This window comes from Lepisma saccharinum, chromosome 6 (assembly GCF_977018435.1).
Source record: "Lepisma saccharinum chromosome 6, izLepSacc3.1, whole genome shotgun sequence".
In the NCBI taxonomy this organism is placed as follows: domain Eukaryota; kingdom Metazoa; phylum Arthropoda; class Insecta; order Zygentoma; family Lepismatidae; genus Lepisma; species Lepisma saccharinum.
Genome location: NC_139234.1, coordinates 93244847 through 93272479, shown reverse-complemented (window position 1 = coordinate 93272479; position 27633 = coordinate 93244847). Strand labels below are relative to the sequence as shown.

The following is a 27633-nucleotide window of genomic DNA, read 5'->3' as shown; positions in this document are numbered from 1 at the left end:
TGGGAATGATACATTAGCTTTAAAACCACCAGAAAATTCAAGTCAACCCGTAGTTTCTGCACAATAGCTACACATGAATACATAACAAACGTGCATATTTTTACTTTTTCTGCACGTTGTTGTTTTAAAAAACTAGAGGTAAAAATCTGATATTCCCCGGACACCTAACTTCTTCGTTTTGTCAATTTTTGACATTTGTACTAACCTATCTGCTTCGCGGAACATTCTCTAAGGTGTATTCACGTTTTTCGTTCCATAATCGGTGGTAAACTTAAGCTAAAAACATATTTTAAGTCCAAATTTCCCACCGATTCTGGACTATGCCCCTGGGGTAATTGACCTACCGCAGTCAACCGCTAACGTGGCCCAGCCTCCGCTCTGGCTCCCCAGCTTTATCTATAGAGTCCCTGTTAAAGTCATGTTAGAAATTGGCCGGATTCAACTGGCCCCAAATGAGCCCTAAACTTTTAAATTTGAAGAAATCCGTTACATCACACAAAACACCTTCCAGATGTTACACAATGCTACAGGAACTTATTACCGTAAGTAGTTTCTTCTGTATAAATAAAGAAATCTGTCCGGGGAATATCAGATTAGTACCCTTTAATTGTTGATGTGTATCAAGCTTGTGTCGGCGTGCATTTTCGTATGGACAACAACAACAAGTAATTTTTTCTGCACACTATGACGTTCCAATATGAATCGGTGCTGATAATATGTCACATGACGTATGAAGGGATATTCCATTCCTTAACGCTTTCGTTATTAGATTACAGGTCAGGTTTAGGGCTGTTAGCATTACAATTATTTCTGTAAATACGTCCCAACACCAGATCACGTAATTTCTGGTGTTAGCACTTTCTGCTTAATTTAAATTAACTACTTAGCAGTAACTTGGGTAATACTGCCAATTAGATTTTAAGTCCACTTTATGCACAGTTAGCTTTATCGGGACTGTATTTTAAAATGGGATCCAAACCACAATGTGCCTCCACCGGGTATCAAACCCTGGACCCCTTGATTGCAAGGTGAAAACGTTACCACCATGCCATCAGAAAGACCCCCAATAGTGCCCATGAATGTAATAAAATATGATAAAATACAATGCTACGGTCAGGTAATTACTTTTGCTGGTGAAAATAGCCCCATAAGCTGTTCTCAGCACCTGGTGAAAATGGCCTTATATGCTATTCTTACCACCTGGTGAAAATAGCCCTTATGCTATTCTCACCACCTGATGAAAATAGTCACAGCCTATTATTAATTTGATATGACTTACTGCTGAACATAATGGGCAATACAATATATTGGGCATCATGCGAGAATTGAAATGTTACTTACCCAACATCACTGCTTCTATTCACACTCTCAATACCCTCACAGAACTTTGAAACATTGTCTGCACAACTGGAGTCTTCGTTTTCTGTTAAAATTTTAGTTCTTTGGTTTGCGCATCTACCAGCTTCATTAACTGTGAGCTCACGTTCTTCCGTGCAAGAACCCAAGTCAAGTCCGTCTCCACTTTTGGGAAACCTTTCATATCGTTGCGTTCCACATCTGATGCACTTAGTTCTTTCTGTTGGATTGATCAAGGAACAATTTGCACAATGCCACTGCAGGACAGAAGCAATTGATCCCATTCTCTTACAGTCATGGCTGAATTTCGATTACATTACTTTCAATTTGCAAACAATTTCCACCAGCTGATCCACCATATTGATGCTTTTTCCAAGAGGAATTGTAAACACAACGTTCATTGGTTGATGCACACCTAAGTCTCCAATCACAAGGACACGTTTCATTACAGCTTACTAACTTCGTCCAATCCTATTAATCACGCAAGATTACTCGATTACTCATCAGCTAGTAACGTAGATAATAGCAAAAGGGTGTTTTGTGGTCAGTGGCTGACGTATTTCGTATGTTGAATCTACTTCTGCTAGAGAAAGTAGAAATTCACAAGTGTTACATCGGATATGTCAAAGAATAGTCTGGAAAGTCTACACGAAGGTTGGTTAACCAAGTCACCCCCGACAAGAAGAATTTGGAGGGCGGTAAGTTAATAAAATGCAATAAATATTTTGCATGGATTTCTACCTATTCATTTGTTATATTTCGATATTAATAATGCATGCATAGTATGGTCATTTACTTTCAATTGAAGACACTTGTTCAATCTTATAAACCAAGGATATACTGTAAATCGGTAAAGAAAGTGTATTGCTGTTGACCTATCGTTGCTTGTACTATTTCATTTGTAATACATTTTTGAAACAAATGCAATACCATGTGTGTTCGTCGAGCATACATATGTTGCTATAATAATGCTTTCGTTTGATGTACATTTTCTTGTTCTTTAACTGACGTTATGAGTACGAAATTACCCACTGAATTAATTAAATTGGACGGCAATACGTTTGTGTTTGATTTTACACTGTGCAGAAACGTATTTCATTGAGAGTAAATTTGTACCTACCTTTGTTTTTTATATACTGCTTGACGGACAGAAAATACAGCAGTAGTAAGAGTATTCTCTTTTAATGCTGAATGTAGACAACTAATTTACAAATGCGATGTAATGGAAAGAATAACCCAAAGTTACAGATGTGAAATATAACCTAATCTAATGGCTAAATAATCCAAACAGAATACAAAATTATTGTGTTGCTGTACCTAACTGTGGCTATTCTGACTCTTGTTTCTTTTAAAATAATAACATTTCTTTCGCAAAATTGTCTCCATTTTGAAGCCATTCCACGAGAATGAATGTTTAGAACTTTGGTTTTTCCTCTTATCTTTCTTTTTTGAAATAGTGCCAGGTAAAGCACCTTTCTCTGGCTAATTCAGTGTGCACAATTCAGAACCCTTGAAAGACTGAATTTGCTCGAGGATTACGTCCCATACTTGTTCCCAAAGTATGGTCTGCTTAAGTAGCAAAATCTATGTCAGGGTATTTTCAGTTTTTGGTAACTATCCGATAAGGCCCGAACACACCTCACTCGTTTATTTTGTTAATTTTAGCATTGATACTTACCTGTTCTGCATTGCGGAAGATTCTTTAACATGAAGTTATGCCTTTTTCCATAAAATAGTGGGTGAAAATTTACAGTAGTAACTCCACCGGAAGTACCTGCCGCCATTTTGAAAATCACGTAATCATTCCAAACTCGCATCATAACCAATCAAAAACGAACCGCCATATTGAAAATACAAAATTAACAATTTCCGAACACAAAAACGATTTACGCCTTTTAACACACAGTAAAATCAAATTGGAACCACACCAGTAAACACGAGGAGGAAACACGCCAATAAACACAAGGAAGAAATTCGCCTTAAAAATGAAAATGGAACCAAACCAGTAAACACGAAAGAGAAAGAAGCCACTAAACAAACGCTCGCTGACTTACCACATACAAACCACAACTTCCGGTGGATACACGGCAGTAAAGTTTAACCTAATAGTGTCTACTTTTCATATTACGAGTCATTATTTGTCTTCCTTGTTCTGCTTGGGTAACAGACGATATGGCGTGCACTCGTCATGGAACATCGTGCTTGTGTTTTGTCGATTTCGAGTGGGTATGCAGTGTTTCAACCTTCTTAACCGAAAAATACCTACTTTTGTGTTCATTATGTCATCAGAAACCGTTGACGGATAGCCCCAAAAACCATTCACGATAGCCCCACGGACCATTTCCGGCAGGTTTAGCTTAGGTAAACATAGTTAAAAAAAATATTCTCATAAAAAAAGGCACATTTGGAAACACTGGCGAGAGCGCGTGACTTTCGACGCTCGCGCCATCTGCACGTATATAATGGAAACAACGGCATAATGTTACAGAAAATGCAACATCCTTATATAACAAGTGATTATTTCTTGTTCTGCAGCATTCTGTGGTGAAGTTTTCAGTTTCCGCGAAAGAAAATACCTCTAAAAACGTCGACAATGCTACATGATTTCAGTAAGTAGTTTCTCTTGTGAATTTGAAGAAATCCGTTCGGCCGATATCGGATATTTACCCAGTTTTTTAAATAAGAAGAGGTTGTATACACACAAATGCATGCAGGTGATAACTCCATTAAACCTAGCAATTCTAACCTTCAGTCGTATGATGTGCTATGCACTGTCCCATATGATAGTTTTGACTTGTCATGCCAGGTGCTATATTTACTCATAGAAAGCCTATAACTACTTCCGTATGGTCCCAACACCTCTCAGTCGTTTATTTCATCATTTTTAACGTTCGTACTTACCTATACTGCATTGCGAAAAATCTTCAAGGTGGTATTTGGCTTTTTCACAAAAATAATTACAATTTTCCACATTACGAGTAATTATTGTTCTTCCCTTTTTCGCTTCCGTAAGACACAATATTGCGGCCGCAGCTTGACTAGCGTCGTGGATTATCATTGGGTATGCATTGTTTCCAACCTTCATAACCGAAAAATGCCCTAAAAACCATTCACGATAAGGTTTGGTTAGGCAAACATAGTTAAAATTTTGGGTCCTTGTAATATCAGGAATGTATATTTCGTTCGTTCATCCTCTTGCAAAACAACGGTGTGGTTGGAAACACTGCCAGGGGGTTACATCATCGCAACATTCAGTTCAAGTAGAGGAAGCAAATAAGAGCAACAGCAATTGTGCATCAGAGAGATATTTTTGTTGAAAAACACATGAATTCCTGGTCAAATACATTCCACGAGGAAAGAAAATACCTACACGAACTTTCAAAATGCTACAGAAACTCATTCACGTAAGTAGTTTCTTCTGTAAAAAATGAAGAAATCTGATGGAAGCTATACGGAAGTGTTACTGAAAGCCTTGAGGCTAAGGTGACACAGGTACATTCACCATGACACATGCCGGACCCTGTGGTTGAATGGTCAGCACATCGCACTGTGATGCCAAAGGTCCCGGGTTCGAGTCCCGCTCGGGCATGGTTGTTTGTGAATGTCCATTCATCAATTTCATCATCCCCATCTTTGCAAATTCTTCGCGAAGTAAAATGGAATAAAACCATGACACATCTCCATGAGCAAAAAACAACAGGAAACATTCATAAAAAACATAATCTTTGTAACTCATTCAATATTTTTACTTTTCTAGTGGGGATGCAGAGGGTCAAGGAAGCTTAATAGAGAAGCTATAATAGAGTTTTTTGAAGAGGGTTTGAGGGAAAGAAAATATTGTCATATTGAAATGAGAAAGTGTATTTTGTGTTACTTGCTGTAGTAAGCAGAGAAATAAGAAATGCATTTGAGCATTGTAGTAAAGATAATAACATTTGCAATCTTATAGACCAAAATTTGTGTGATCTACCCTTTTAGAGTGAATGATACAACAATTAATAACTATCAGTTAGCAAATAAATCTAAATTTAAAATACAACTTTCAACCTGGAATTCATAGCTAGACATAAAAATGCCGGCTTTTTTGAATGGATGGTTTTATCCAAGTATAATCTTCATATTTCAGTAGGCTTATTAAATATATCTACATAGTATATACACACGCCCACATAACTTGAGTAGTTTTGTACATATTTTGTAAATATAATCTAATAGTATAATAACAAATTTTGAATGTTTCAATTTGTCATATGACCGTGCAAAGAAGAAAGGAAGAAAATATTGCTACATCTTTTAACCCACTTATCAAATGTGCCCTCAGTAATACAGTTTTTTCTTGAACTGTGTCTAAAATAAAAAATCTAGTATCAAACACCTATGTATAAAATAAAATATTTGTATTCTGGCTTTCAAGTGCATCATGTATAATTTGATGTAATGGCTGCTAAACTTGCTCACAGAGCAAGCCTTGTGTAGTGGTTCTCAACCTTTGAGAGACCAGACCATGGTAAATTCATTTTATAAAGTTAATGCCTTTGCTCAAAAATTTTGCCCATTTCTAATTTTTTAAACTTTTTTTATTGAAATTAACTAATAATAAAAAATTATGCCATATTGGTATGTCTAGACTTGAGAAACATACAATCGGGTTTCAAATTGTTGGCAGTCTCTGGATCTAATGAAATCTTGCAGCCTGGTACCGGGCCAGAGCCTGGCAATTGGTAGACACTGCCCTAGTACACTAAAAGTAGAGTTGGTAGTGGTCGAAAAAAAAAAAAATGCCTTTTTTCACAAAATTGTGTCAAATCAATAAAAATACATGAGTAGGCAGTATTTTTTTTGTTCCACTCGTTTCTAAATAGAAAATACAATTTACAATATGAAATTCATAGCTAGACATAAACAGTGTTTTCAAAGAAGCTGGCTTTTTTGAATGGGCAGTTCTTTCCAAGTGTTATCTTCATATTTCGGTAGGTTTATTAAATACATCTATGTAGTATAAACATATTTACATAACTAGAGTAGTTTTGCATACATTTTTAATAGAATAATGGTGATATTATGATATTTGGTCATTTCAACCTGTCCATCAATTGGGAAAGCCCAAGTACGGGAACTATGAACTGTCAAAATGATCAGTGGTTTATTGATACGTTCATTCACGTAATTGGGTTAAACCAGTTCAACTTGCATAAAGCACGTGGTGACAGCAATCTTGACTATGTACTGGCAACTCTGCCTGATATGCAGGTAACTCCAGGAAAAAATCTTCTAACCTCCGATGATGACTCACTCGACGTCATAATGCACCTACCATGAAGAAAGACAAGGAATCCGCCAAGCGGATCTAAATGCCAGCTGACGCTCTCCCACCTTCCCAGGGAGCTGGCTGGGACGGACGACTCTACCGTGAAAGACACTGTAGTTCTTCCCCCTCAGCTATCAACTAACATAGGTTAAAACTGAACAAATTACATTAAGAATATGTATAATTCACATAATGTGCAACATTAAAAGATGCTGCAATTGCATTATTAAAAAAAAATGCAAACAAAATATATGACTACAAAAAGAGGTAAAGTGCTTCTCTGTACTTAATACCATGCCATGAAGGAGTATAGGGTGTGTGGGGGTAACGCCCCATACTTTCTTGATCCAGTTGTGAGTGGGGGTGATGCGATCAGTATCACGCCCCTGACTGCCTTTACCCATGTCATTCGATGCTGGGTGGGCGCTGGGGCTGCTTCCAACGTTAGAAAGTTTCCCGGATTTGAAACGGCCGGGGATCGAACCCAGGATCTTTAGCATGGTAGTCAGACGCGTTACCGACTGAGCCACCACGGCCACTAATATATGACTACAACCAGAAGATAATGAAAAGCATCACACAAGCCTCCCGAATTCCTCATTAATTTAATTCCATGTATTAACAAGTCAGTATTAACTATTTTTAATAATGTGCCTTTTTCCTAATAAATTTAAATAAGCCAATATAATAAATTGTAAGGGTACACTTTTAGAAATAAGTTTTCATATTTTCAAATAATCATTAAAAACAAAGCATTCATGGACATTCACAGGATTTTTTGGTGTGGGAGGTGAATAAATTAGACATATTCTCCCAATAATAGTGTACCCCTGAAAGAAACACTCCTTCAATATGAAGTTATCATGTTCCTGCAATATCCTTTTAATAATAAATACAAACGACTATCACTGAAATAATTATACTTGTGAGATACATACTTTTTTTTTCATCAATTTTATTTTTGGGTTAGTTAGATCATACATCTAAGTTCATTTTAAAAATACTTGTGTTGGGGTTGACCTTTTCAATGATAATTCAAATTTTAGTGAATCATGTTTTCGGTCCAAAAAAGTCAGATAATAATAATATTTTATTAATTTATTGGTATACTTAAATATAAATGTGATATGTTGACATATTTTTTTCTGGAATCCTTATTGTTCTGTTAACATTGTTGTAAAGTTTCAAATAGGGAGATAGAATATTTTTTCTAAGACAGTGCAACTCACACTTGGAGGCTCTGGAAATTGAAGAAAGGAGGAATTACTGAAAGTTTGAGGAGCTCTAAAAATGAAACCAGACAAGTTAGAGACAAAAAAATTTCATGTGGTTTCTCACCACCATGGAAGGACTAAATGTGCCAAGTTTCATCAAGATCCGAGAGCATGGATTCCCATCCCACTTTTTTTTTCTTTTTTTTGCTTGAATTGAGATGGAATGACCCTTATCTAATATTCAATATTTATTTGCGGGAGAATCTATATTGATGAGGGAAACTGAGCAAATGTTAGAACATCGCCTCTTCACACAGTCACTGACCCAATCGTGCAACCAATATCTAGCATACCACTGGCATAGCACTAACATTCCTCCGTCGCTACTGGGTTCTGCCACCTGATAGAGGTAATCAAAACGGGTGGTAGAGGAATGAAAACCTGCAGGATCAACACATTATGACAGGGAATAAAACATCGCCTTTGGAATGAAAATAAGACAGTTATCGTAGATCACAGAAACCGTCGGGAATCACAAAGGACGCCCGGGGCGAAACGACATGGCGACACCGGCATGGGCCTGCAGGTAGCCAGTGGTGATTGGGACAGGTAAGTGTGGAGAGAGCTCTGTCTTCTTCATCTTCCCTCTTCTCGGCCAGGTGGGCCAACGAGTTGAACTTAACCTCTCGCTTTTCTTCGAGCTACATCCTTGTGTCTCCAGCAATCCCCGTCAAGTCACACCTAAATATATAGATTGGTTTCCTTAGTTTCATTGTGCGGCAAGTCTTTTTATAGTTTTTTTATAGACTTTTAATCTCGCGCTCTTTTCCCTTCATTTTTCTTCCTTCTCCTCTCCTCTTTCTCTCTTGTCCTTTCAACTCTTTCCAACATCTTCTTCCATTCTTTGTTTAACTTCAGTCCCCCATTCCAGTTCATTGTGTCTTCTTCACCTTTCTTCTCTATTTCCTTGGCTTCCTTCCATTTTCTCACTAGCATTCTCTTCTCCCTTCCTATCTGCTTAGCCTCATCCCACTCTATGTCATGTCCTGTTTCTCTCGTGTGTTTAAATATTGCATTTCTCTCTCTCTTAAGTCGTACATCATCCCTATGTTGTTTCAACCTGTCTTTCAGCCTTTTTTCGTTTCTCCTATGACACATTCTGACATTCTTTACATTTCACTTCGTAGATAATCCCTTCCTCTTCCTCTTCTCTCTTTTCCTTTTTCTTGTTAGCATTCCTCACTATTCCTAAGATGCTTCTCCCTCCCTTCCTGTAAGTTTTAATTCCCGCTTTCCTAAGCACTTTGCATATCTTTTCTGTGGTCTTCCCCATAATCCTTATTCCAAACCTTCTCTCCTCTTTTTCTTTCTCTTCCAAATCTCCCCTGCCCGTTTTCTTACTTCTTCTGTTTATGTCCAGTCTATCCTGCTTCTCATAGCCATTCTTTTCCAGCTGTTTCCATAGGCTATTTATTTTGCCTTCTTTTTCACATTCTTTCATGCATATTTTCTTGATTCTGTCCTCCATATTCTTTATAAAATTTCTTTTTGTCACCTCACTTGCATCACTTCTTTTGTGGCAGAATACCCCTGCTGCACACTTCTTCTGATGCCAAGCGGTTTCAATTTCTTGTCCTCTTTTCCTTTTCATCAATATATCTAGATAGCTTAACTTGTCTTCTTCTATTTCCAGTTCCAATAATATCCCTCTTCCTTCATCTTGAATTTCTTTGGCAAAAATGTCAAGCTGCCTCCCTTTTCTATCACTTTCTTTTCCCATTCATTCATAACCAATTCAGCCAATGCCGGGCTTAGACTGGAACCTATATTTAGTCCTTCACTCATTAACATTATTTTATCTCCCATTATACTGAAACCATTATTCCAAATGGTTTCCATCGCCTTCACTACCCTTTCACTATCCCATTCTCCTATAATTTCTTGTCCCATTCTCTTTTTAATAATGTCCAAAACGTGTCCCCTCTTGATGCTCGGGAACATACTTTTCACGTCTAAGCTAAACATTGGCGTCTTCATCTCATTTAACTTAAGTCCTTTTATGAGGTCTACTACTTGTTCACTGTTCTTAACTGCTCTGCTTTCTTGCTGTGTTACTAACATGCCAATAACTTTCTTTAATTTCTTTTCTAAGGGTTCCAAAATATTGTTTCTGCAGTTCATTACTGGTCTTAACTTTATCTCCTCTTTGTGTATCTTTGGAAAGCCTTTCAAGCTTGGTAGTCTTCCTGTCTCCTTTATGCATTTCTTGAATCCTCTCCTCCTACAGTCTTTTATGATTCTTTCTTTTATAGTTTGTTCTTCACCTGTTCCACAAATCTCCTCATATCCATTTTCTTTTAGGTCTTCAAACTTCCTCTCGTACCATTCTCTTTCCATCACCACAATTGCTCCTCCTTTATCTGCCTGCTCTATCACCACATCATTTCTTGTCTTGATTTTCTTCATCCCTTCCCTTTCTTTTTGACTCAAATTATCTACTTTTCCTTGTTTTCCCATTTCTTTCTTCAGTATGGCTGCTGTTCTCCTTCTATTCTTGTCTCTTTCTGGTTCTTCTTTTATATGGAGCACTGCTTCTTCAATGTCAAGAAAATATGCATGAAAGAATGTGAAAAAGAAGGCAAAATAAATAGCCTATGGAAACAGCTGGAAAAGAATGGCTATGAGAAGCAGGATAGACTGGACATAAACAGAAGAAGTAAGAAAACGGGCAGGGGAGATTTGGAAGAGAGAGAAAAAGAGGAGAGAAGGTTTGGAATAAGGAGTATGGGGAAGACCACAGAAAAGATATGCAAAGTGCTTAGGAAAGCAGGAATTAAAACTTACAGGAAGGGAGGGAGAAGCATCTTAGGAATAGCGAGGAATGCTAACAAGAAAAAGGAAAACAGAGAAGAGGAAGGGATTATCTACGAAGTGAAATATAAAGAATGTCAGAGTGTGTACATAGGAGAAATGAAAAGAAGGCTGAAAGACTGGTTGAAACAACATAAGGATGATGTACGACTTAAGACAGAGACAAATGCAATATTTAAACACATGAGAGAAATAGGACATGACATAGAGTGGGATGAGGCTAAGCAGATAGGAAGGGAGAAGAGAATGCTAGTGAGAAAATGGAAGGAAGCCAAGGAAATAGAGAAGAAAGGTGAAGAAGACACAATGAACTGGAATGGGGGACTGAAGTTAAACAAAGAATGGAAGAAGATGTTGGAAAGAGTGGAAAGGACAAGAGAGAAAGAGGAGAGGAGAAGGAAGAAAAATGAAGGGAAAAGAGCGTGAGATGAGTGAATTTTTTTTTTTGTTTACTTGTCAGATTAAAGTGAAATATGAAGGTAAAAATAAATATAGAATAAGTCAATGTACATCTGTTCATTTAATCCACGCTTTTTAAATTGTTTGTATTCTAACAATAACAGCATCAATAAATAAGATTTTCACGAACCATCTGAGAAATTTGTCCATGGGGCTATTCTTCACGTAAGATATATGTTATAACATGGTAGTGTGAGTTGCCTGTTCTTCACTAGGCTCCCAAGGTAAAGAGACGTGTGAGTCAAATATGCTTCACGAGGTCCTTTGCTTTAAACAAACATGAGTTACATTCAATCCATTTAACATGTTAAAATTGCAATTTAAATTAGTTAAGTCAAAACTGGAATGATCTACCTAAGGCTCTTGTGTTCAATTTCTGGTTATTTTCATGTTTTGTGAATCAGATTTCCATACTTATTACAATTAATTAGTGATGTAGAAGAGCAAAGTGAAATGACTAAAAGCTGTTATGCTCTAATGTATTTTTCATGTTTGTACTATTTTCTAGCGTTGGCGAAAAAGATGGTTTGCATTAAGACATTCTGGAGAACTACCTGGACAGTACTTTCTTGAGTACTACACAGATCATAATTGCAGGAAATTGAAAGGGAAAATAGACCTTGACCTATGCGAACAGGTAACCACTTTGTTTTTGTTCTTTGAACAGCATCTCAGCCAAGGATGGTCCACATGAAACCTCCGTAATTTCAAGTTACAATTGGGAAGAAACTATTAAATATTGAGCCTTGCAGGTTTCAGCATCATGTAAAGCAACTCAAAACTTTTTTTTTAATGTGATGAGTAATTAGTAATGATGACGACAGCACAAGAAAGAGTGCAGTGCATGATGAAACGATAGAGATGATCAGGGAGGCCTTCGAGACAAACCCGTCAAAGTGTTTGCCAAGCGTCACGAGAGCTGAACTTCCCATGCTCAACAGTAACCAGGGTGCTTCATGAAGGTCTTCGTCTGTATGCATACAAAGTGCAAATTGTTCAGGTGTTGCAGCCACAAGGCAAACCACAATGCGAACAGTTTCCTATTGCGATGCTGGACCGAATCTAGCCAAACCCCAACTGCCTAAAGAATGCGATTTTCAGTGGCGAAGCAACCTTCCACACAAAAATCTTTTTGGGATGCTTCACATATCGTCATGAGACTGCGTCAAATAGTTTTCTCACAAATTGTAATTTGAAATCAGGGAGGTTTCAGGTGGACATCCTGCAGTTAAATTTTGAGAAATATTCAATTGAACATCATGGTATTAAAATTGTATTGTGTGTTATATGCGTATATAATGGCTCTGCTGGATAAATATTTAGAATATAAAGTGTTGCAATTTGGCAAATTGTAAGAAATTAGTGCATGATTACGTCTGGCAAAATTTGGGTCAAGTGTTGATAGGTAAAGGTAAAGTGCTCCCCTGTGCATAGCACCACGCCATGAAGGCGTATAGGGGGTGTGGGGGTAACGCCCCACACTTTCTTGATCCGGTCGTGAGTGGGGGTGATGTGATCAACATCACGCCCCTGACCGCCTTTACCCCCCAGGGTTTCCCCCAGGTACCCATGTTATTCGACGCTGGGTGGGTGCCGGGGCCGCTTCCATCGTTAGAAAAGTTCCCGGATTTGAACCGGCCGGGGATCGAACCCGGGACCTTTAGCATAGTAGTCAGACACGTTACCGACTGAGCCACCGTGCAAGTGTTGGGTCAAGTGTTGATACATTGTTAAATGTATAATTTGGTATTTTATATATTCGAACATTTGTTGCTGTTATTACAGTACACTGACACAAGAATTGTACAGTATTCCTTATTTATCTTAACACTGGACACACTTCTGAATAAAATTAATAAAAAATATGATTGTAGGAGAGATAGTCAGTCGGAAAAAAGGTTTCCCGTATCTGTATTTCCAGAAAGTGTGGAGATTTTGGGTTGCTATTATGTCATGGTTTTACAGGGTAAGTCAAAATGTTGGACCCGATTTCAGACATTTATTCTGTGAAATATAATAAACAAATGTTATTGTGAGACATGTGCTAAGAAAGGTAAACTGTCAAAGTTTTTTTCAAACAAATCACAAGTGTTCTATATGAGCACCTCACGTAACACGGCACACATCAAGCCGATAGTCTATCTCCTGCCGAACCTTGTGTAGCATGTTGCAGTCAATATCAGCAATGGCTGCTGTGATGTGGGCAAACAGGTCATCCAATGTTGTTGGAAGTGGTGGTACGTATAGATGATCCTTGACAAATCCCCACTTGAAGAAATCATATGGGGCCAAGTCGGGGGAACGAGGTGGCCAATGAAGGAGAGGTCGATCCTCCGGAGATGAACGGCCTATCCAACGTTGTTCCATTGCCCCATTGAGACAGTCCGTAATGCTGGCATGGTAATGCGCAGGGGCACCTTCAATTGGAGAATGAAATCTGTGCTATCCTCTGCAAGCTGTGGAAGGAACCATAGTTGCAGCATATCAAGGAAAACAAGTCCTGTCACAGTACGTTCATGGAAGAAAAAGGGCCCATAAATCTTTTCATGGGAAATGGCACAAAAGGCATTCACTTTGGGAGAATCGCGTTCGTGTTCCACATATTCATGGGGTTAGCAGTTCCCCAAATCCTCATGTTGTGTCTATTCACTTTCCCTAAAAGGTGAAAAGTTGCTTCATCACTGTAAATTAACCTCTCAGAGAACCCATCCGTTTCCATTAATGCAAGGAAATCAGCACAGAAGGACGTGCGCAAAGCATAATCAGTGTATTTTAAGGCTTGAACTAGTTGCAAGCGGTAGGGTTTCATTTGTGAATGTTTCCGCAGAACCTGCCAGACAGTTTTCTGTGGAAGTTGAAGTTCTCTCACTGCCCGGTAGGTGGACTTCTGTGGACTCCGCACGAAAAATTTGTGTGCACTCGGTCCCCTGTCTCTTCCCCAGTCGATGGACGGCCAGTCGATTTTCGTTTACAGGTGCAGCCCGAATCTCTGAAATGTTCATACCCCTTACAAATGGCCTTCCCCATAGGTGGTTCTCTCTGATATTTGGTACGGAAATGCCATTACACACTAATCACAGACTTGTTCACATGATAATCAAGCACATAGAAAGATCTCTGCTCTGTTCTCCAGTCAACGCCATTTTCCTGCGCGCTGCTGACTCCTAGCGGTAGAAAGTGTAAACACTGCATGGAAACTAAACTTTGAAAGTTAACCTGTCGAAGTGCATTTCTCACAATAACATATGTTTATTAGATTTCACAGAATAAATTTCTGTAATCAGGTCCATCATTTGGACTTACCCTGTATAGGCATCATTCATCTTTTGTTGCCCAACATGACGTTTTCCTCGCAGAGGATGCCAGCGTACTGCTCTCTTGAAGACAGGTTGAGTTGAGAAGTGTGTACTCGGCCAGTATGGAGAACAGAGGTGTGGTGCAATCATGGACATAGGATGAAATGTGCACTGCTGTTCACTACGAAATGGCATGTGGGACATCCGGTGCGAAAATTCAACCTGGCTGGTGGATTCTGACATTAGGCATCCTCCTCTTGGATGACAACGTGACACTCCACACTGTGGCAGCAATTTTCAATCATTTTGCCATAATCGGTTGGGAGCACCTGAACCACCCACCCAACAGTCTTGATCTTTCACCCAGTGACTTACTCTTTTTCCCTGTTCTGAAGAAGGCACTGGAAGGGAAGTGTTTCACTACACTAGGAAGCTTCAGTATAGCTACATCTTCGTCATAAACAGGACACTCAGTTTAAAGAGTAGGATTGTGAACTTGTGAAGCGATACGACAAGTGCTTGAATGTAGCTGGGGACTATGTGGATAAATAGGCCAAGGATGCCCCTTTCTGCTCATGTCATGTTCTTGGGGATTTTTTTCAGACTATCTCTCGTATATTTAAAAACTTTCTACACAATTATGTTTGTAAAAATGCATAGATGAGAAGCCAAATTTCGGGCTTACTGATTTTTCAAATGTAGCAAAAAAAACTGTTTGTAACTTCTGAAAACCATGCAAGAAATTAGTGCAGTGATATGTTTCAGTTGTAGCATAACTGATACATAAAAAAAAATGTTACCAGATAGTCCACAATGCAGCAATTGGAAAAATCACAGGCTGGTGGCCAACTAGCCCATCCTAGGTAAAAGGTAAGGTAAAGTTCACCGTGCCATGAAGGCACATTTAGGAGTTGTTGGGTATGGCACCACATATTCTCAATCTTACACATTTTGGAGATGATGTGATCAGCACGTCTCTCTGGTCATCCCCAGGTACCCACTGATTTGAGGCTGGGTGAGCCCCAGAACCACTTTATGCTTAAGATCACCCACCTGGTGATCGAACCTGGGTCTCCCACGTGGCGGTCAGACACACTACCGACTACACAACCACATCTCCTAACCCTGCATTAGTTATTAATGCAAGTAATGATGTTGAAAATTTATATCGTAATGTTCCAATAGAAGGTGCCACAGATGGCTTATTGAGATGAAGGTTAACCCATTAGAAGCATGGGAAAGGTTCGATAGTTAAATGTATGTGCAAATTACAATTACTTCATATTTGATGGCAAATTATCAGCAAAGTAATGGTCTATCAATGGGAAACCCAGTATCTGGAATCATCTCCAGCATTTTCCTTTATTACATATAATCTCCAATTGTTAATCAGATAGGTGCAGATATCATTCTCTACATCAAATATGTAGATGATGTGCTAATTATAGCTAAAAATGGGAACACCATCATAGATGTTTTTAAATTGTTGGATGAATCACATCTTCGCATAAAATTCACTTGTAAACCCATTAATAACAATGAAATTTCTTTTCTGGATCTGAAAATTAAGACAACTGACATGACAATTCAAACATCAGTCCATAGGAAAAAAACTAGCAGGGGAAAAATACATCAATGCCAATTCAGAACATTCTCGTATAACAATGGATAATAAATATATGTTAAATTTTTTCCCGAGGGCAAAAAAATTATGCTCTAATAATAAGGATATCAAAAATTAAGAAGAAAAGCTTTTTAATATAGCAAAAGAAAATGGCTTTCACACTAACAATAAACCAAATCAAGAAATCTGTTGAAAAGAAATTTGTTTGCATTCCGTTCCACAAGGGATTCTCACATAAAATTGCAAAAAAATTTTAGAAGATGTAATTATATTTAGATCACGCACAAGTTTGGAATGTACATTTAATGAATACAAAATGAGAAAATCTCAACAGATGTGGAAACCACAGGTATATACAGGGAGTCCATAAAGTCCTGCAGGAAACTAAAACTCTCTAACTTTTTAACTGTTACGTTTCAGAATACAATTTTTGGGGGGGTGAGAAGAAGGAAGTTTAAAGTTTTGTTCTGGCCACACTGCTCAATCACGCTTCCACTGGTAATCACGTGACTTAAGATGGCATCCATCCAGGAAAAGGCACAGTGTGTGCTGTGGTTTGCGGAGTTAAAATGTTGCGTTTCAGTGCGGAGAAAGTTCCAAACAACGTATGTGAAACCACCCCCAGCAGACACAAGTATCAAGAGATGGTATGAAAAGTTCAAGGCAACGGGAAGTGTGTGGAAGGCCAAGAAGTAGTGACGATGTGATGCATACAGTGCAGGACGGCGTAGGCCGGAGTCCAATGAAATCGCTTAAACGAAGATCCTTGGAACTGGGAACTGGTCAACGTTACACAAGATCATACGCAAGAAGGTGAAGACCCGGCCCTACAAGTTAAAATGTGTACACGAGCTGAAAGACTTAAGAATGTGACATGATAATGGAATTTTGTTTATCAAGAGAGATGGATTGGCCGAAGAGGACCACACCTTGGCCTGCAAGATCGCGAGACTTATCACCTTGCGATTACTGGCTGTGGGGACATGTAAAAGACCGAGGTGTATTCACAGAAACCAGCTAATCTGGACGAACTGAAGGACAAAATAAGTTATGTGATTCTGAATATCCCAGACGAGCACCGTCAGCACGCATTTCTCGGTTTCGCAAAAAGACTGCAACAGTGTTTGCACGTGAATGGTGCACAATTGGAGGTTTGGCGATGAAACTTAACAAGCAGGAAAAAAAAACTTTGAACCTTGCTGTAAGTACACATAAACTTAATAGTTTTCAAGTTATATAGAGTTTTAATTTCCTGCAGGACTTTATGGACTCCCTGTATAATATAAGTTGTTCATGTTCAAATTATTGTGTAGAACATACAGCAAGGAAAATGGCATTAAGATGGCACGAACACGATTTGGACATCATCGAAGAGAAGCATTTGATTCTGACTGGAAACCTAGATTTGAATGTCAGCAAAGCTTCGTTCATTGCAGAAGAACCGTAGACTACAAGGTAAATGATTATTAATGCATTGTTGATTTGAAACATTTTGCAAGGCTATCACCCCTACCCTCGAAAAAAATTTATTTTTATTGAAAGCCCTTGTGTTGGGTTTCATGCGAATAAGATCTACCACGGCTCACCAAAAGTTGTCAAAATCCAAGAGGTCAAGACTCAGTTGCAATTGTCCAGTTGCTAATTATCTGATTGTGATATCAATGGATATTCGACATTCCTGTATCAAAAAGGATCCACGGAAATATACATACAATGTTAATATCATGTTTGTAAGTATATAAGCTACGTAGTTGCGAACAGTAATGATCTTATTAATTAAGATTAAGAGACCAGGCTATAAGTTATGCATGTATGCATAACATACAACGTAAATGATTTTGTGACTTGCACTAATTTGACAAACATGCTCCTGTAAAAAAAAAACTAGTCACTAGGATGACCGACAGCATTCTAGCACTTATGGCACTTATACAAGGTGGCTACTTGCTGGGAATTCCTTGAATTCTGGGAATTGTGTGTGAATTATTGGCTCTGGGAATTATGCGTGAATTTTTCTCCGTTGACGTGGAAATTTGCAATTTTTAGTAATCCAAATCACATTGAAGTTATGCATATTTATAAATCCCTGAGGCAATTTTTCACAGTTTTTTCGATTGATTGATTGAGTTTGTGGTCCACTTTATGCACAGTAAGGCTAATCGGGACTGGACTTACAGTTTAAAGTGGGATACGAACCACTATGGGTCTCCACCGGGTATGGAACCTGGGACCCCTTGATTACAAGACCACTGCACCTTCGGGGAAGCCCAGTTTAGCTTTTATTTTTATCGAAGAAAAGAAAAGATAGCTGCATTGAAAATAGAACAGAATTCTCTCAATCCGTTTACTTTGTTAGTTTCCTTTGCAGTACAATCTATTAGATAGACGGAAGATTTTTGCAAGATAAGATACCTTGAAGTTGATTTGGTAAATTTGAGTTTGAAATTCTTATAAAATTAACAATTTTTCATAGATTAGTGTATCCCGTAACATTTGTGACTTATTTTTGTAGATGTATTTGGAGTCTGAGTATGTGAAATGGCAAATGTAAACTTCGCACCTTAAATTAAATATATACTATTTAATTGAATTAAATTTTAATTTTTGGATACATTGGAATCACACAGACCCGTTTTGTTGATATACTTGTGTGTGTATGTGTAAGGGTGGTGAGTGGAGGTAGTGTGTAAGTTTGAAATTGAGAAAACATCTGCTATAGCCTTGAATTTTTGGAAAGTTTGCCTTGAAAACTGGGAAGTGGCATCACTCCACTTTTCATGGAAATGGGATCACATGTATAAGTTTGAACTGAAAAGTATCAACATTTCAATGCTAGAGGTAAGTATCTAAGTTTCAAATTCTAAATTGATGAACTTCAAAGAGACATGTTTTGTTCAGAAAATCGAACATCTTTATGTTCATATTTTGCTCCTGAAATTTTCATCCTCGTGAAGGAATTGACACACTCTGAGAAATGTGATGCTGTTTAACTCCTTCCAACCACTACAGCATTGTTCCGTTTGCCGGCATTTTTCGTGGTTAAACTCTTGGAAATAGAAGTAGAGTTGCCCAATAAGCTGAAGAAGTAGGGATTTTATTAACTCTGCTCTGAGGAGAGAAGCAAAGAAGAAATTGTTAAAGCAGTGCTATTTGCGAATGGCATAATCACAAGGGAAGAAAAGAGAGGAGGCAGATCAGTTACAATTGGGGAGAGAGTGAAATGGAGAAATCAGGAATGAAATTTATGCTCCATCCTTTGACGTGTCAGCATTACTGAAAGCAACCATTGTCAGTTCACTTCACTGTGGTCTTGTGATTTTTTACATTGTTTTTGTTGCAGTTTATTTTTTGGCTGCGGTAGGGAGGTACAAGGCAAGGTACTTAATGTCAAATTCATATGATAACATGCAGAAAAATCTTTCACAGCACTAACTGTCTACTAATAACTCTTGTCCTCCACGGCTTGACTTCTTCCATACCACACATGAGGCCCTGCTTTGGAAGGAGGATGAGTCTCTTTTCAAAGGAAACTTAACCCTGCTGAGAGAAGGCCAGATCAGCAAACGTCTACTGTAAAGACTGAAGCATTTCCTTTAACATTTTTGCTAGCATAAATGCTACTACATAAATGCTTCCAAAAATGTTACACCAGACAGTACTTTACACTAAAACTTTTCATGTAAATTTTGGTAAGCTTTTGCGATTACAATGTATATTATATACACCACAAAAGGCACGTCGAGTTACACAATCTATATGAGTTCATGTTGTTTACAATTGAAACAACTAAACTACTCTTGCTTACGTGTACAGTAAACGATATTTGATTTGTACCTAAAACCATTTAATAAGAAACTTTATTCCTCTCGGTTGAATAGTTACCATGTTTTAAAAATGTGAAGTGATACACGGTAGCATTTTGGTCATTGCGTAAATGTTAAGGAAGATGCTTTTGTCTAAAATGGGCCTAATGCATTTTGTTGAACATCGCACACTTGCTAACGGGACCTCACCTTGTAACCCCACTGGGATTCTTCTTAATAGCTCATATACAATTTAAAAGCATACTTCTCCAATTTTTTACTAACCTTGAGAAAAAAATCGTTTCATGCTCACTTTCCAACATTTCTGAAGGACTTGAGGCAGTTTCTATCTTCCTAGCTACAGGGATCGTTTCTTGCTCAAGTCAAGTTCTTCTAACTCGGATGCGTATTGGACACAGCCTTCTAACCCATGGTCACTTGTTACAAGGGCAGGACCCTCCGTTGTGCCGTACTTGCATCATTGTTTTAAGTGTTCGGCACATTATTCTCTAATGTAAGATTTTAATCACCTCAGACAGTGTTTTAATCTTCCCAATAACTTGGCTTCTAGTATGTTGGGAGACGATGTCAGTGTTTTAACCAATGGTTTTTAGGTGTTTGTTTTTCCAGTGTTTCTGAGCTAGTTTTTAAATTATCCTTACCTTTTTAATGTGTTGTGTTTGTCCAAATGCAGATCCATTCACGACCTGCATTTTTTAACCTTTTTTAGGGTGCTTCCTACACCCCTTATTTATCTTTTTAAATTTGAGGTAAGGGTTGGTTTTAGATAAGGGGATATTGCCCATATTCACTGAAGGGTGTAAAATGGCCTGATGTGCCGAGGCACCCAACAATTTCAATTCAATCAATCAACCTCAAGTCACATTCGTATCTCCTCTCATGTTTCCAGTTTCTTCACAAATTTCACAATCGTGATACTAAATCACGCAGCTCTTAATTTTTCTCTATCCCCATCCACATATCAAACTTCTTATCCATCTCTTTCTCTGTATTGGCTGGTTCAGGATGCAACTTAGTTCCTTACCGTGAAGACTTCAAAACACCGATGCACAACCATCTTCAAAGTAATCCCCTTGGGCGATGAAACACTTTTGTTAGTGCTGGTAAAGCTGTTGGGAGTCGTGTGTTGCAACCTCTCATAATGCCTCCTGCGATGCTGTTTTCACCTCAGTGATGTGAAACTATGACCCTTTAGATGGGTTTTTATGTGAGGGGAAAAGGGTAGAAGTAAGCATCCAAGTATGGTGAATAGGTGGCATGTTCCAGCACAGACGTTCCTTGAGTGGCCATAAATCAGCGATGAGTATTATCATGGAGAAGGTACTGTTGTCCACTTGGCCACATCTCAAGCTGCAAATGACACAAGACTTCCACATAGAGCTCCTGTTCTGCCTCCGGAATGAATTTCAAATGGACAATTTGTTGAGTATCAAGACAACCACGAGCACAGATTCAACCCAAGCCCTCATTAGCAACGTATTCTTGTCCCTCTTTAAACTGCCGATCCCACTCGAACACTCACCATTCACTGTCTTTAAGAGTGTGTCAGATGGCATTTTCCCCAAACATTGACAACATTTAATGTTCATACGCTGCTCTTGAAAGTGTCTGCATTCCCCGCTACCTCGCTGTTTGTAGGAGAATCCATTATGATTGAGTTGGAGAAGGATGGTAGAATGTATTTGTCACAGTTACCTTCCGTGCATGTTCATACTTTCACTGGTGCATGCATCCCGAATTTATGGATTTTACCATAATTGTTGTTACATTCATGTGAGTTCTTCTGTGTTAAGCATTTTACTGTTTTTCATCACCATTATTGTAACTACGTATTAAAACAAATAATTGATCATTGCTCATTATTTAGTTTGCATAACTTTCTAATTCACTTTAGAGAAAATAAAAGGATAATTCTTTTTGTATTTAAGTCAGATTTTGTAATAGAAGTATACACATATATTTTAAAAGCTCTTAAAATCTGAGGTGGGTATATTTAACTCTTACATGGGAAGAATCTGCAAGTATGAGTGTTTTTTTAACTAAACATTGTTTAATAAAAGTCCCTATGATACTTTGATATGTCATGAACGATTTTAATTTTTCATTTTGTATCGTAGGCATATGGGTAAGATTACCTAGTTACAAGCATTAATTAAAGTAACCATTCATGGCCCTGGAACTTTGTATCCAATCTATATCAAATTTCATTTCTTTATTGCTATTGGTAGAAATTTCATGTCAATTAGTCTTTTAAAAACACTTCAGACTCTGCATAACTTTTTACTTTCCAAATCATTTCCTATCATATCATGGCTTTGATATATGCCAAATTTTTAAATAGACATTTAACACAGTATATATCAAATATTTGTCTGCCAAAACCAGGAAGTTTACTATGAAGAATTTAATGCTGTGTGATTTTTACAATTATGGAAATTAAATCTTGGATATTATGAACAAAAATTTATTTCACTTACAGGTTGATGCTGGACTTAGGTTTGAAAATCGAAAACAAAAGTATCAGCATATGTTTGATATAAAAACACCGAGAAGAACATACTTTTTGGCAGCTGAGTCTGAGGAAGAGATGAACAAATGGGTTGAATCCATATGTCGTGTTTGTGGGCTGAAAGCATATGCACAAGATGAAGATGACTGTAAGTAATTCCTTTTTTGAACTAGTGAATGCCTCTCTGTTCAGGGTTCACTGGTGTAAACCAGTTTCGTTTTAACAAGGGCTTCAGCAGTGGCGTGTGCTGGTTTTAACGAGTGGCTAATCTCCGACCCTTGTTTCATCCACTCACTCCTGAAATCTCCCTGCAAATTTACAGGATTTATGAATATTGTGTGGAAAATTTTTACCTTATTGTTGCGACCACTATCAGTTAATTGTTGTGATTGCAGTTAATCTAGGCATAGAATTTTAAATAATTAAACAAGAAAGTATAATAAAGCTACAAAAAATACAACTTGTAAAGTATAATATGAAAGGCATATGCAAGTGAAATAAAAAGCCTCAATATTAATTGAACTCTGAAATTCGAGTTAATAGGGGGGGAAAGCAACTTAAATTAACTTATATATGTATAATTTATTTTCGATAGCTTTCTCTTTCAAAAATTATTCATTTCCGTGAAAGAAGTAGGTACACTCATTGGTTTTGAAGGCTACAAAGAGAAAATAATTGCGCATTTTAAAATACAAAAATTGTTTAATATAGTTTAATTACTTCATTGATTAATTGATTAAATTATGTTATTTCACGTTACTTTTCTCCCACTTTTGGCTAATCCCGACGAGTGATGATATGATGAAATTGATGAATGTACATTTGAAAAGAACACCCATGCCAAACCCGGTATTCAAACCTTGGACGTCTGGCATTGTAGGGACCTGTGCTAAGCACTCCGCCACGGGGGTCGGCTGTAATTTCTTGTATTTTTAGTTTAAATTTTAATTTATTTAATTATCTTCATCTTTAATATTTAAGCTTTTTCCCTTTGACAAATTTTGTTGAAATAGCAGAGATCAGGAAAACAGAATTAACATAGATCGCTAATGTTGTTCAGATTTCCCTGTTTCTCGTGCACTTGCAGATGTATTTTCCGTTTTCAGTACATAATTTGTGAACCTAGAATTTCCTCTGTTCTAAACAACACAGTTCCTAGGATACAAAGGTGTCTGGGATGAATGGCAGAAGAGGGCACCAGCCGAGGGAACGGCAAGGACTCTGGGTGGAGAGTGCGACCGGTGGACTCTCTCCAGAAAGATGTTACCCTGGCCACGGAATCACCGTGCCTGAGAACCAGTGTTTCCCTCTCCCCTCCCTCCCGTCAAGGGATTTAAAGGGAGCCGGTGGAATCTCACCCTGCCGAGATTTCACCAGCTGGAGAAAGCCTCTCGGACATTCAGTGGCAAACAGCTGGGAACGTTCCACACACTGGAAGCAAAGAAATATGTGAACCGAAGATTGGTTCGAAAGAATATCGCGGAGAAATTAAGAACTTCTTTTTTAAATTATTGTTGGGTCATCTCTGATTACCTAGATGACCCAGAGTATATGCCGCTGGGCTTAAGAAATTTAAATCCCAACCGGCTTTCTCTCTTTTCTACCTTAAATTTTTATTTTTCATGTAAACCTTCAGGAGACAGGAACGGAACCTATCATGGAAACTTTTCACATGTGTGCTTTTCAAACTTGCATGAAGTGCAAAAAATATCTATGTTTAGTTCATTTGAAAAATATATAACAGCATGTGCATCCTTGATTTTAATGTCAATTAGCTTGTGTGCCTCCTGTTTGGTAGACATTTTCTAGATTTGGTGGTGGTTGTATCTGGTGTATGTTAGTAAGTTCAGTTTTGGGTTAGTTTGTTTACCATCATAGTTTTATATTTGCAAGAAAAAGTATGCATTGTTATTGAAGACCTAATACAGTTGAGACTGCTTCATATATAACTCAGTTCTGCGTAATTCTGTTTTATATATAAATTACTGTAGATCCAGGCAATTTGTACAAACCAAGCTACAACAATGTCACAGAACTATACATTTCTTTATTAAATTAGGCACACACAGGAGATGTACTACATAGAACTGTTAGGGAAAAATGCAGGATCAACCAGGACTCAAACCTGGGTCTCTGGCATTCCGTGCCATGCTCTTCCACTGAGTTAACAAGCCGGCCTGGCTTCACCTGATTTTTCGCTTCCGCTGTTTTACCTGTGTGGAATCGTCTCTGTCAATGCTACTGGATCTGTTGCCTTTGAAACACATTAGACGTTGACGTTGCCACTTTCCTCCCAGCATAGAGATGTTACTTCATAAAATTAGGCACACACAGGAGATGTACTACATAGAACTGTTAGCAAAAAATCTTGCTTGGAATGCCAGAGACCCGGGTTCGAGTCCTGGTCGAGCCTGCATTTTTCGCTAACAGTTCTACATTATGCAGTTCTTGTTACAAGAAACGCAGGGCAAATTTCAAATACGAAACTGGATAGGCGGGCATGGTGGTGATCGGTCTTATGCTCACGAATAGTGAAAGTGAACGGACGTGTTTTCGGTGGTCTCCAGAGTGCAGTGAAGCGGAACAAGATGAGAAATTCCGTGGGACAGTGGCGGCAGGCGATCGGCCTCTTTCGCGCAGCTTGGTGCCTAAACATCCGAATGGAAAAGGGAAGTGTTTTTCCGAAAACTGTGTACCATGCTTATGGAGTGGTTCTGCTATTATTGCTCATTATAGGCGGCATCGAGCAAAATCCAGGCCCCCGTAACAATGTTGATTTCTCAAGCGAAATTATGCAACTGAAGCAAGTTATGCTTCAAGTGAAAAGTTCGAACGATGTTATTGTGTGTGAGGTGAAGCAGCTGACCGTCACTGTGAACAAACTCGTTGGAAGGATTGACGTGAATGAGGCTGAGACAAGCAAGATTAAGTGTGACATCGGCGAGCTTCAATCGTATGTTCGGACTCTGGAGGATCATCTGGACGATCTCGAAAACCGATCGAGGAGACAAAACCTAGTTTTCCATGGCATGCATGAAAAAATGAACGAGACATGGGATGAATCGGCTAGTGCAGTGCGACAATTAGTCGAAGAAAGACTTAATCTTTCCCTACCAACGGACGCAATCCAGAGGGCTCATCGTACCGGAAGCACGCGGTCCGGAAAACCTGTGTGCAAGTTCCTCCGCGATACGGAGAAAGAGAAAATTCTTGGAAGTAGCAGCAAATTGAAAGGCTCAAATATTTACATCGAGCAGGACTATTAATTTTCTGATAGGCAACAACGACAGAGACTTAAAAAGCATCTCTTCGAAGCCAGACAGCAAGGATGTAGAGCTCACCTGCAATATAAATATCTCAACGTCAACGGCAGAAAATATACAATTTGGGACTTGGAAGACAACCATGGCGAATTGCAAGAATGCATCGAGACCCAAGAACCTTCAGCTGCATCAAATTCCCAGAAACAGGCTTTCCCTCCACCCCCCACCAATGTAAATGTGACATCTCAGGGAGCACAAGTGACAACGACCGCATTCCAGCCATCTTCATGCAGTGATCCGTTTCCCCCTCCACCTCCAACGGGACAAGGAAAGAAGAGAACAACCGGATATCGCAAATAGGTCACCAGTTTCCCCCTCCCTCTACTCAGCGATATCCGAAGTGCCAGGGAATCAACCAAGGAACGAGAGTCTGAGGTGAGGCCAGATGTAAAAAGTAAGTGGTAATGGTCACGTGACCAGCAATTATGTCGATAAAGGAACTGCAAGTGTAAGTGTTTCCTACCAAAATGTGAGGGGCTTAAGAACTAAATTCAAAACATTCTACCTGAGTGTATTAAGTAACGATTTTGATGTAATCATGGCTACGGAAACATGGTTAAATCCATCGTTCAGTGACAGCGAAGTAATTGACGATAGATATATTCTGTTTCGGTCGGATCGCAATGCACAAAGGCTTGGGGCGAGGGGTACTTCTGGCTGTAAACAGGGCTTTTCGAGCTATCGAAATTGAAACTCTGGTAATTGACCCTCTGATAAATTACTTGTTAGTAAAAATTAGCGAAATAAATATGCATATTTGTGTAGCCTATTTCTCCCCAAATACGAATCGATCTGTATACAGTTCCTTCTATCAAACTTTAGAATCACTTTATGAGCAGGGCTCTTCCCTTTTTATTGCAGGGGATTTTAATTTCCCTGAGATAAAGGGGACGGATCACAATCTCTTATTTTCAAATGAAGCTTGCGTAGAATTGAGTCATTTCATGTCACTCCACCTACTAAACAGCTTCAATGACATAAAAAATTATAACCAAGGAACGTTAGATTTGATTTTAAGTAACGTTAATAGCATAACAGTCACAAGGGAATCCGATCCTCTCGTACCAGAAGACATTCATCACCCAGCTTTAAATATTGACATTTCCATGACTAAATTTAAATCTATCACGAAAAATTCAATGCAAGCAGAATATAACTATAACTTTAGGAATGCAGATTTTTTAAAAATGTATAATCTTATGAGAGCTGTAAATTGGAATGATCTGAAGAAATACACTAATATTAATGCCGCTATTGATAAGTTCTATGAAATGGTGTATGACATATTTAACAAATGCGTACCTTCAACGAAAACTCAACCGAAGAAATTTCCTAGCTGGTTCTCACGGGAAATTATAAAGAATATCAGGAAAAAAGCATATCATTGGCAAAAATGGAAAAATAACGCTCCCCATGCTGAACATCATCATGAGAAATTTAAAGAACTTCGGAATATTGTTAAACGAGGGATTCAAAAAGCATATACGCATTATATTTCAAGCACAGAGTATAATATACTTCATACCCCTAATCTCGTCTTCAGCTTTGCCAAAAATATGAAAAAACAAAAAAGAGCAGAACCTATTTTATATCAAGGTAAAGTACTTTCAGACACTCTGGGATTTATAATGCGTACATGCAAAGAGTTCAAAAATGATGGAAGCTTAATGATGCTTTATAATGCTTACGTTAGAGTGAAAATTGTATACGCAAGCATAGTGTGGCACCCTCAAACTCAGGAAGATATAAACAAAATAGAACAAATTCAAAGTAAATTCTTAAGACACTTAAAGTACAAACTAGATGGTATATACCCTCAAATGGAATCCCGTGAGAACCTTCTCAGGTA

At 38.3% G+C, this 27633-nt stretch overlaps 2 protein-coding genes across 3 annotated transcripts in view; one reads left to right on the top strand and one right to left on the bottom strand.

The window, feature by feature from the left end:
- LOC145988933 (calpain-D-like) overlaps window positions 1-1732 on the bottom strand; it is an 85135-nt gene extending 83403 nt beyond the window's left edge. For both annotated transcript variants that reach the window (XR_014441801.1, XM_083124232.1), the window contains exon 1: window positions 1342-1732. Coding sequence is in view for 1 of the 2 variants with exons in the window: in XM_083124232.1 (XP_082980358.1) it covers window positions 1342-1640 (299 nt within the window). In the remaining variant the exon portion in view is untranslated. The remainder of the gene's footprint in view (window positions 1-1341) is intronic.
- A 119-nt stretch (window positions 1733-1851) lies between these two features.
- dos (daughter of sevenless) overlaps window positions 1852-27633 on the top strand; it is a 73259-nt gene continuing 47477 nt past the window's right edge. The window contains exons 1-3 of the mRNA XM_083124231.1: window positions 1852-2054; window positions 11717-11845; window positions 22432-22609. Coding sequence (XP_082980357.1) covers window positions 1977-2054; window positions 11717-11845; window positions 22432-22609 — 385 coding nt within the window. The 5' untranslated portion in view covers window positions 1852-1976. The remainder of the gene's footprint in view (window positions 2055-11716; window positions 11846-22431; window positions 22610-27633) is intronic.